Source organism: Tamandua tetradactyla, chromosome 17, assembly GCF_023851605.1.
Source record: "Tamandua tetradactyla isolate mTamTet1 chromosome 17, mTamTet1.pri, whole genome shotgun sequence".
NCBI lineage: Eukaryota > Metazoa > Chordata > Mammalia > Pilosa > Myrmecophagidae > Tamandua > Tamandua tetradactyla.
This window is the reverse complement of record NC_135343.1, coordinates 77,215,200-77,227,318: the sequence shown is the minus strand read 5'-3', so window position 1 is coordinate 77,227,318 and position 12,119 is coordinate 77,215,200. Positions and strand designations below refer to the sequence as shown.

The 12,119-nt window shown below is 34.1% G+C and overlaps 1 protein-coding gene across 7 annotated transcripts in view; it reads left to right on the top strand.

The window, feature by feature from the left end:
• The window catches only part of MEMO1 (mediator of cell motility 1), a 164,382-nt gene that overhangs the window by 95,978 nt on the left and 56,285 nt on the right, over positions 1-12,119 (top strand). For 6 of the 7 annotated variants that reach the window (XR_013164569.1, XM_077134987.1, XM_077134986.1 and 3 more), the window contains 2 exons: positions 5,110-5,222; positions 9,186-9,297. The exons of the other annotated variant lie outside the window; for it this stretch is intronic. Coding sequence is in view for 5 of the 6 variants with exons in the window: in XM_077134987.1 (XP_076991102.1) it covers positions 5,110-5,222; positions 9,186-9,297 (225 nt within the window). In the remaining variant the exon portion in view is untranslated. The remainder of the gene's footprint in view (positions 1-5,109; positions 5,223-9,185; positions 9,298-12,119) is intronic. 7 annotated transcript variants of the gene reach the window in all.

Genomic DNA, 12,119 nt, shown 5'->3' with positions numbered 1-12,119 from the left:
ATCAGTAGAATTCAAGTGCTGATCTCAGAGGGAAATGGTTGAATAAATTAAAATATATTTACTAAAATGTATTTAGGTGCCTATTTTGAGCCAAGTAGTGTAGTTGTGCTGGAGCCCAGTGATTAATAGAACAGACTTTATCATGGCTAGAATCAGCTTGTGGATGAGATGGATATTAAACACATGATAATAAAAATAGATTTGTACGTAAAAACTGTGATAAGCCCTGTGAAAGAAATATACAGTGGTTCTTAAACTTCTTGGATTTAGGAACCATTTACACTCTTAAATTATTTAGGGTACAACCGAGTTTTTATTTATGTGGGTTTCATTTATCACTTTATCAAATTAGAAATTAAAATGAGACATAAAAGATAATTCATTAAAAAATAATAATAACTCCATTACAGCTTGACAGAAACACAATTTTTTATAAATGAACATTTTCCAAACAATAGAAGGTAGTGGCAATAGTGGCACTATTTTACATTTTTCCAAATCTCTTTTTAATGTTCGGCTTCATAGATGACAACTGTATTCTCATACATACTGAATGCTTCTGCATTCAGTCTGTTGTTTTGCTTGAAATACATGAAGAAAATCCAGCCTCACACAGATTTATAGTTGGAAAAAGAAGAGGAATGTTTTAATATTTTTTTCATGTAATTGTGAGTTTCCTTCTTTGATACTGCATCAGAACTCAAGTAGTAGTTTTTTAAAGTTTAGTTATGATCTGAATTCTAAAATTATATCAATCAACCTTTTGTACTTTGTTAAAAACTATTGTTCTGTCTTGCTTGCAATTTGAATGGATCTTTTACCCAGGCATGATTTTGTAACATCATGCATAGGATATTTGGAAAATATTTGTTTGCTGAGTTATATATTCTTTTCAATATTGACATTTTATCATGGAATATAACACAAATCATATTTGTTAATTTCACCACCAATTTCAGCAGAAAAATCCTTAATTATTAGGAAGCTGTCAAGCTCACAGTAACACGTTTTGCACGTCAGATTTTCACTTGAAAGCTTGAATTTTATCTTTGATGACAAATTTATCAGTTTTCTTTGAAAACTCACTTTTTCATTTTCAAGAAAAATTTTCTCAAATACCCAAATTGTAATAATAATAGTTTGTGAATTAAGTTTTGAAGTAAAAGTCATATTCCATAAACAGAGTGGCTACTTCAGCTCTCAACTCACAAGTGTTTTTTCTTGAGAAAACTTCTTCATATTTTGATATGCAGTAGAAGTGCTGTATGCAGTTATCAGGACAGATTGAATGCATTTTTTGTCATACTGTAACTGGAGCTCTGCGGTCACTAGGAGCTAAGCTCCATTCCAGATTTAGAGTCTTGCTGGAAGAAACAGTTTAAGGACTAGAAAGTAAAAGAAAACAGCCAGGATTATTGAAGCAAAAATGCACAGTAAAGGAATTAGTGCAGGTGTGCTCAAGAGAGAGGCACACACAAGAGTGGGTAGGGTTGGCTGGTTTTATAGAGGCTTTAGCCCACAGTAATTTTCATTTTTGCCCTCTGATCCTATGATTGCCAGGTGTTTATGTTCTTTCAAAAGAATTGATTACCACCTGCACTTGTGGCCTTCTTGTTAAAACTTATTACATTGTTTCAAGGAGTTCTTTCTGTTGGCAAACTTTGTAGCCTAAGCTAGTGGTGAGATCATGTCTCAATTCATCCTAGGGAACTGCTGGTGAAACTTCTAAGACTTTGGAACCAGTGACTATAGCCCAAATGTTTTGTTCTATCCTGCCTCAAATCAGAATATTATTAAAAAGAAGTATTATCAGGGTTAAGATGTAATGAAATTGAATGAGACTGTCTTTTTTTTGGAGGGGGGGATCCACAAAACTTGGTGTGGTGAAAGTGAAAAATACAATGACTACTAGTACATTTTAGTTCTACTGCTTTGATCATTGTTCTAATGTACCAGCAGTTTTACCCACTGTCGCTTTAGCACTCGGTGCAAATGTTAACACAGTGAAAAGTGAAAACTTTCTTGTATTATTATGAAAATATTCTTTATTTTGTGGACTCCTTGAAACCCCTCCATTCCATGGTTTATAATACGACATAATTGAGAACCACTGTGATAGAACTTGAAAGGGTGATTTGATTTAGACTGAGAGGAGCATTGGGGATGGCATTTCTGAGAAAGTGACTCTTAATCCAAACCAACCAAGGAAGGGAGCACTAGCATGTGTGGAGAGCTTTGAAGAAGCCCAAGTTGTTGTCGTCTAGGAACTGTACTGTAGTGAAGTATAGTGACCAAGAGAGCGCAGAATAATGCGAGAAGAAGCCATTTCTTCATTTGAGACTTTAGAAGCCATGTTAATTGTTTTGGACTTTATCCTAATTGTTTTGGACTTTAAAGCAAGAGAGTAATAGGACCTAATTTATGTTTCAGAAGATCACTCTGGCTATTTAAGAAATTTAAAAAGTACCACATTTAATTAATTAGTGTCTGCAGTTTGGAAAGTTCTCTCAAATATTGATAGTTGGAGAATCTTCTCCTAATTGTTATTAAAATTTTAATTGCAAACCCAGAATTCAGGATGTACTTAGGTAGTAACTTGAATTTTGATTCATCTTTCAGAAAGCCATGCAAGGATAGAGAAAATAACTAAAAGGCATCTTCTTTGGGGTCATGTACATTATTCTTAAGTTAAATTTTTGCTCCTTCTGTGAAACACCTTTAAAAATTACTTGTGTTCTATTATTTGGAATAAATACTTGAGTAAATATTTATAAGGGTAGATATCCAGGCAACTTGTATTTTGGGTGCACAGACTATAGTCATCATTGGAAGTAATCCCACACTTATGAATTCTCTGGAGGTGTTAAATGAGAATTACATTTATTTCTGAGATAACGCTTATTGATTTTTTCTTTTTTTTCTCATGTTAATGTTTCTTTTACATTTGTGACAATGATAATATGCTAATATTGAAAAGCATATTGCTCCTTTAAACGTAACACATCTTGTGATTAATTAAAGAGAGGGAAAGTGACATTGCTTCCTAGGTCTGTATTACTCATTTCTCTCTCCCCAAAATGTTTCTATGACTTTGCTGGTTTTGGATCTACTAATATAGGCATATATTGTCTTTTACATACACGGTTAACTTTCCTTTTGTTAGCATATAGCTAACAAAGAGGTCCATTCTGAGATTAGGAATGGTTTTACACACTTTCTTTTCCTTCTTTGATAACTAGCCTTTTCTGGTTTATTTTTGGTACATCACTTTTAAGGGTTTTATATTGATGGGATATAAACCTCTTTTACTCCAACTGTGGAACTTCATTATGTTGCTTATAGGTGAATTTCCACCAAATTTAAAAATCTTTTCTGTACAGGGTGGTTAATTTCAGACTTGTGGACTTATCTCATCATCCACATTGGCTCTTACAAAATCAGGCAAGGAGTTATGTGGTATTTGGGAGGCAATTAGACTTTCCTGTAGACTGGGATGCTTATTTCTGGAGCAGTGTTCATCTTTTGAGCAGTTAGAACCTTGTTACAATTACCTATCAAATACATACCTTGAGTTTACATTGATATTCTAAAAATCATTTTTAAAAAATTTTAACTGTGTGTCTAGATTTTCCGGAAGTGATCCGATTTTAAATATTCTGTCTCTATCTTTTCAGATATACCTCTTCTTCATACTTGATTGTTGGTTCATATAATACTTTGCCTTAAGGCAAGTCACCTATGCTCTGAGTTACTGTTGACTTTATCCTATATTAGACTAATTAAAAAAAGTTGACATATTTCTGTGCTAAGGAAGAAGAACAGATTGGTATCTCCTGGTTTTGTTCATTTAGGGAACTATAGAATTGATCTTTTTTTCTGAAATGGTTTTTGAGTTGATGGTAGTGGTGATATCACAGAAAGCGAGGGTTGGCAGTGTTAGTAACATATGGAGGTAGTGAGGAAGAAAAGAAATTATTTTCCTGGTTGGTAATGGTCTGTGGGTGAAGTCTTTTGTATTTGGTATATGTGACATCTTGAGGAGGTCTTGGAACTTTAAACTTGAGAATCACTTGTTCCTTGCTCTACCTGTCCCATCCTTTCTCCACCCCCACTCTCCCTACAGCATAGAAAATAACATGTAACAAGCTGTTGGTTCATTTTCTTAGCTGTAATAGAATTTTATAAAAAAAAATACATTGCTAAAACATACATTCTTTGGCTTGCAAAATTTGAGGTGAAGAAACAAGCTTATCTCTCAGTCTTTGTCTAATAACTGAATAATTATATATGACTATATAGCCTGTCATATATTTATTCCATTTTATAGCTTGGATTTTGTGTATCTGTTCTTGTAAGGTTTTTCTTCTTCTTCTGGGGAAGACTGGTTCAGATGAATCTGGGAAAAGAAAGAAGATAGATTGTTTTGGAATTTAGATTTAGGGCTGGATATTTGTGATAAAATGAAGGGAAGCTGATTTTTATGTTAAGACAAAGGGACGGTAAAGATTTAAGCTACACTTTAGCCCGATGTTTTCCTTTGGACTACAGTGCAGATAGCACATATTCAAGTTTCTTTGTCTTTGAGAATGGCTTCTACTTGAATGGAAATAGAGAAAACGTATCACACAGGGTTCTTCTCAACAAGATGTTTCTTTTACCCTCTGCCTTTGCAGAAATATAGAAATAGCTTTCTTATACAGAATGACATCTTATATGGATTTTTTTAGAATTTTATACTACTTAAGTATTTTCACTGAAGTGGATCTTAAATGGTATTTAGAGGATTAGAATTTTGAAATTTAATAGAATGTTTAAAATTTAACTAATAAACTAATAAAATATAGGTATTGATAATCTTCTGTATTCTAGGCCTTATGAGCACAGAGATAATTTATATGTAGCAAGTTGGTTTAGCGTAAGTAATCAATAGCTGGTATTTCCAGAAATTGAATATGATTCTCTTAAAGACCTTCCAACATAAAGATAGTGATCAAGAATTAAACTTACCTAGGAACAAATCATTAGGTGGCAATGAAATCAATCAAGAAGAAAAACAAAATTTGTGTAGAAGTGCAATTGTTCTGTGTTTTTTTGTTGTATTTCTCCTAGCCGGAGAATTTTCATCCTTGGGCCTTCCCATCATGTGCCCCTCTCTCGATGTGCACTTTCCAGTGTGGATATATATAGGACACCTTTGTATGACCTTCGTATTGACCAAAAGAGTAAGTATAAAGAAAGCTTATAGCTTTTAAATAGCTAAAGTTTTTTTAGTAGGAATTATATGCTAATTAAAAAATTAAAAATACAAATATCATAAGGTCTCAAGTTTTCAATAAAATTTGTCAGAACTAACCTGCAAAATGAAATGAAAGAAAGAAAATTTCCAATACCTGCCAAATACAGGAAAAATTTTTTCCTGCTAGAGCCATTAGTTTCTAGACTTTAGTGGTTGCATTTATATTCATGGAAATCATAAAAGAACATTGTACCATGAGACAAGAGATCTCTACCCATACCAACTTAATGAAAGATTCTGGGCATGTTAGTTTCCCTCTCTGTGTATCTGTTTCTTCACTAAATATTCATTATCATTATCATAAATAGGTAATGGTGATAGTGCCTTATTGCATCTTAAATGATTTTCATGCAGTAAACAGGAGAATATAGTTGTGAAACTCTGAAAGATGCTGTATAAATCTTAAGTATGTTTTATTTTTAAAAACATGTTTTGTTTTATTTTTGTCCATAGGAGTCCAGAGATGACAGTTTTTATTTAAATGTGTCTGCTTTTATGCGCTAGATATAGAAAGTGAAAATTTTGGGCTTTAATAAAAGCATTTGTAGGGAGATGAGAGAGCTGATTTTTTTAATGTTGACAAGTCTTGATATACATACAGTCCATACATGGTATACAATCAGTGGCTCACAGTATCATCACATAATTGGATATTCATCACCATGATCATTTTTAGAACATTTGTATCACTCCAGAATAGAAATTAAAGGAAAATAAAGAAAAAACTCATACCACCTATACCTCTTACCCTTCTCTCTCATTGACCACTAGTATTTCAGTCTCCCCAATTTATTTTACCCCTTATCCTCCCTATTACTTATTTATTTTTTATCCATATTTTTTACTCATCTGTCCATACCCTGGATAAAAGGAGCATCAGACACAAGGTTTTCACAATCACACAGTCACATTGTAAAAGTTACATCGTTATATAATCAACTTCAAGAGTCAAGGTTACTGGAACACAGCTCAACAGTTTCAGGTACTTCCCTCCAGCCACTCCAATGTACCATAAACTAAAAAAGGATATCTGTATAATGCGTGAGAATAACCTCCAGGATAACCTCTCAGTTCTCTTTGGAATCTCTCACTGAAACTTTACTTTATCTCATTTCTCTCTTCCCCTTTTTGATCAACACTTTCTCAATCCCTTGATGCTGGGTCCTGACTCATCTCATGAGTTTTGTCCTGTATTGCCAGAGAGATTTACACTCCTGGGAGTCAAGTCCCATGTAGTAGTGAAGACAGTGAGTTTATCTGCTGAGTTGGCTTAGAGAGAGAGGCCACATTTTAGCAACAAAAGAGGTTCTCTGGGGGTGACCCATATGCACAATTTTAAGTAGGATTAGCTTCTCCTTTGCAGGAACAAGTTTCATAGGGGCAAACCCCCAAATCCAGGACTTGGCCTATTGATTTGGGTGTCGTCACTGATTGCAAGAGTATTGGAAATTCTCCAAATGGGGTGGTTGAATAATTTCTTCCTTTCTCTCCAGTCCCCCAGGGGAGTTTGCAAATACTTCTTAATTCAGTGCTGAAATTACTCTGGGATATATTGAGGTGTTCTAGTTTGTTAGCTGCTGGAATGCAATATACCAGAAACAGAATGGCTTTTAAAAAGGGGAATTTAATGAGTTAGCTAGTTTACAGTTCTAAGGCCAAGAAAATATCCCAATTAAAACAAGTCTATAGAAATATCCAATCTGAGGCATCCAGGGAAAGATAGCTTGGTTCAAGAAGGCCAGTGAAGTTTGTGGTTTCTCTCTCAAGTGAAAGAGCACATTACGAACACAGAGTTTCTCTCTCATCTGGAAAGGCACATGGTGAACACGGTCAGGGTTCCTCTCTCATCTGGAAGGGCACATGGCAAACATGGTGTCATCTGCCAGCTTTCTCTCCTGACTTCTTGTTTCATGAAGCTTCCTAGGAGGCATTTTCCTTCTTCATCTCCAAAGGTCTCTGGCTGGTGAACTCTGCTTCTTGTGGCTATGTGGTTCTGCTCTGCTCTTTATAAATCTCCTTCTCCAAAATGTTTCCTCTTTTATAGGACTCCAGAAACTTATCAAGACCCACCCAAATGGGTGGAGACATGTCATCACCTAATCCATCTTAGCACCACTCTTGATTTAATCACATCTCCAGGAAGATGATCTGATTACAGTTTTAAACATACATTATTGAATAGGGATTATTCTGCCTTTACGAAATGGGATTTAGATTAAAACATGGCTTTTCTAGGAGACATACATCTTTTCAAACCAGCACACGAGGCATCATACTAACCTGGAGAAACCAAGATCTCACCCCCTATTCAAGATTCTGTGTATTTATGAGTGTTCAACTAAACTAACCATACAAGTTAAATTAGGTAATGTACTATCCAAAATATACGTTTTGCGCTAAGTAAACATCTTTCCCTTTGGTTTCATACAGAAGTGAGAGTTTTAAAATATGGATAATATCATCTTTACCCTGTATTCTGACCTACCCCAGTCCTCTCCAGATCAGTTTCTTTTATCTCTAGTTGAAGTCTGATCCCTTTTTCAGTTTTTAAACAGTTCCTGTATGGGGTGGTACTGACTTTCATAGCTTCAGAGTTCTAACTCTAAGTTTTAGGTGGCACATAAATACCTGAAGTTTCTGGGAACAAGCAGATTGTATATAAACAGTGGGAGAGCTGAGTTTTAAAAATACAGAGCAGTACAAACAGGGAACTCATGTGCTACTCATCATCCATGTTGACTCAGAATTTTTCCCCCATCCTGAACTCAGTTCACTTTCCTGAAAGTCACCATCTTCATGATCTTGGTTGTCTTGGCCTGTGTTCTTTCAGCTCATGAGATCATGTTTAAGTGATTGTGGGTTACTGCTTAAAGAGATTCTGCAACAGATGCTTCTGTAGATAGAAATAATCCATTTGCAAAGGGAATAATCACCTTTTTCCTTAACTTTTTATGCCTAAATTTTCATAATTTGGGACTTTAAGTATCAGAGTATTGACAGTATATTATTTGACGATTTTCTTGATGTAGCTGGAGTATTACTAGCCTAACTCTGGGATCATTTTAGGGGGCACACTTTATTTTTAAAGCTTTGTTGGAACATTCATATAATTTTATTTCTTTCTTCAATATTGCTAAACCATTTAAGAATGTAATTATAAGAATGTTGATTCTGTACTATGATGAGACAAATAAATAAATAAATAAATAAATAAACCATGTTTATTTACATGTTAAATTTTATCCTTTTCTTGCTATGTAATATCTAGGATGAAATATAGTTTATCAAAAGTGACTGGATTACTAGGGCATTTTAAGCTGACATAATACTGTATTGGATTGCTCTTTCCCATGAACTTAATTTTGAATTTGGAGGGAAATAATATTCTTAGTAAGAATTTTCTGTTTTTGGTATAAGAGGAACTTGCTGTGTGAGATAATAATACCATTCATTTTTTAAAACTAGAAACAATTCAAAAACAAATTACTAACCTCATGAGTAAATAGAACAGTGGTTTTTCAATATTTCAGTTAAGAGTTCACTTAATCAACTGTGTTCTTGCTAACATGTGCTGATTAAAGAAGGAAAAGCCATAGACCCAGTGGTAGTGGTGATTTTAGAAGCAATGAAAGGAACTGGTAAAAATTTGAATTAATATTTTAAAAATAATTATGTAACAAAAATGCTGAGTAGGTAATACATGTATTATCATTTTGTATAAATAGCTACTTTGTTTCTTTTTCAAATATAATAATGGAGAGTACTGTGTGGTGCTCTGTCTCTTGCCAAGGCATGTAGTTTTTGTTTTTTTTTTATTACTGGGTAGACTCTCAGAGGATGAGGATTTACTTTAATATATTTGTTTTAATATGTTTTGAAATCTCTTTAGTTTACGGAGAACTATGGAAGACAGGAATGTTTGAACGCATGTCTCTGCAGACAGATGAAGATGAACACAGTATTGAAATGCATTTGCCTTACACAGCTAAAGCCATGGAAAGGTATATTTTGATTATTATAAGAAATCCCAGAGAAATCATTAATTTCTTTGGAATAATTTCAACTAGGGTAAGATCATTAAGGCAAGGAGATTTAAAATTTTTTTTAAATGAAATGATATAAAAATTGTGATTAGAATTTTTTAATGTAAGTTGCAGTTGGTTTTGAGTAGTTTTGTGAAGGCTGAACATATGACTTAATGTGATTGTTTCATTAGGTAGAAATAAAAAACCTGTGTGTGTGTCTGAGTGTGTGTATCTTGGTTTGCTTGGTATTTTGTTCTGTGGACATTTCTTTATCACACTAATAATTTCATTCTTTTGTACAAGTTTAGTGAAAATCATAAAATTTTACATTTAGAAGTAACTTTCAGGTTATTTATTTCACCCTTATATAAAGTACTTGAATCTTTTATAATATGTTTCACGGGTTACTATTTGGTACCTGCTAAAGGCCTTGCAGTGATATGGTACTCACTAGACTGCAAGTTAGAGTAAGGACAGAAACAATATTTTGCTCTCCACTATATCCCCCAGAGCCTAACAAAATGTGTAATCCACAGTAGTGACTAATTTAGTTTGGTAAACTAAAATAATTGTTACAAAGATTTTTTCGTAGGGCAGCCTTCAAAATTAGAAAATCTTCCTTTCTCTGGGTTACATTTCTCTAAGTGTTTAAGCTGTTTTATATGGGCTTAATATTCTATGTATATTCTGACTAGTTCTAAATATGATGAGATTAATTCTTCACTGGATGTGGGTGTTGTATTCTCTTAATAAGTACCTGTAAATACATTGTAGGCTCTCAGCAAATATTTTTGTTGATTTAAGTACAACGTTCATCAACATTGTTTTATGTTGCTGTGGCTTACTGTTTTCTAATGTACTTACGATCAACTAAAACCAAAGGCTTTTTCATACTGTTAAATTGGATTATTTTCTCATCTTGGGAAACTTTTGTGTTTGATTTCTTTTTAATCCTAAATGTATGTGTCCCCTTAATTATTTCTGTTTAATTTTTTCTTGTTGGTTTTAATCCATTATTTCAGTCTTTTTGGACCATTTCCACTCTTAATTTCTCATTCAAAGACCTTTTCTCAGTTTTGTGTTATCTTATATCTATTCATAATCATGAGAAATTACGTGAACCTGACAAAGTTTTGAAAAATCATTGATATTAAATTATGAGCACTATAATTTTAGGTTGTGGTTTTTAACGTGCAATTTTGTTGAGATATATTTGTATACCATATAATCCATCCATAGCTTGTATCTTAATAAATTCTGTTTCTTCTGGAATTGTGAAACATGTATATTGCTTATTTCCTCCCAGAATTGGCTAATCAGAATACTCCATTTTTCAACTATATAAGATGATAGAAAATTTTTATTTGCTGAAATGTTTGCACATTTTATCATGAGGTAATACATGTTAGACTTAATAAAATTTGAAAAAATAGTACTATTAAGCTGCTAACAATATCCTCAATGAGGTTTTAAAAAAAATACCCTTTTTGTTATTTCAAAAGTAAAACACATAATGTGGAAAATTTAGGAAGATAGAAGGTAAAAACCAATAAAAAGAATTCTCATTCATAATTACACTTGTGCTAAATGACAACTACTGTTAAATATAACACTTCTCAAGAAAACATTCCCTATCTTCCAGTTTACATTAGGGTCCTTAATACTGACTCTTAGACTGTTAGACTGTTCGATAGTATCCAGTACTTTTCCTTTGAAGCATTTGTTGCACTTACTTTATCCATCATCTATTACTGAATAAAAAATTACCCCTAAACTTACTGGCTTACAATCACAATTCTTTTCTTGGTCATGCGTTTTGGGTCAGGAATTTGGGCTGGGAACGTCTTGCTCTGGTCCACAAGTTGTCAACTGAGGTGGCTCCTACAGGGTTAGAGGATCCAGAACAGCCTCTGTCGCATGTCTTGGGCCTTAGCGCTGGCTTTCAGTTGAGGCAGCTCAGTTCTCCAGGTAGCCTAATTTTTCATCACCAAAGGGCGTTTCTCTCTTTTTGGCCTCTCTCTAGAAGAGTAGCCTGGACTTTTTTACATGGCGACTCAGAATGACAAAAACACACAGATGAAAGCTTCTAGTCCTCTTAAGTCCTAAGCCAGAAACTATACACATCAATTCTACTGCATTCTGTTTTTAAAGGTCAGCCAGGATTTAAAGTGAGGGGAAATGAATTTCATCTTTCAATGGAAGGAGTAGCATGTGTGTAATAGGAGTAGGAGGAATTATTGGCAGTCATCTTTACAAGCAGTCTACCACAGTTCTCCCTCTGGATATTAATTCGTGTCTTGTCAACACGCAGTATGCACCCAGATCTCCCGAGATGCCCCGAAATCTCATCCATTTATGACCTCAGACTGAATGTCCATTATTTCAAGGTCTGTCTGTATCAGGTTAGGATGAAGCTCTTTGAGTGTGGTTTCTCTTACTCTCTAGACTTATGATCAAAGCAGGCAAGTTCTCTGGTATACTACCCCCCGCCCCACCATATACCTAATATATAATTTTGAAATGGGGACACTTAATTACAGTAGATAATCCCATTCAAGAAGGAAAGAAGGGGAAGCATATGGCAGCAGTCTCTGGTCCAAAGCAGTTCTGAAATATAAGAGGGCACAAAGAATGTTGCTTGATTTAGGATTGGCTCTGACTTCTGAAAGTAGTTTCGTAATTAATTTTTCTCCTCAGCTCTTGACTGCGTTTTTCAGGCTTGTTGCTTCCACTCTTATCACTCATCCTTCCATTTCCATAAGAAATTGTCCTTGCTAGCACCTGGGTTGCATTCTTAG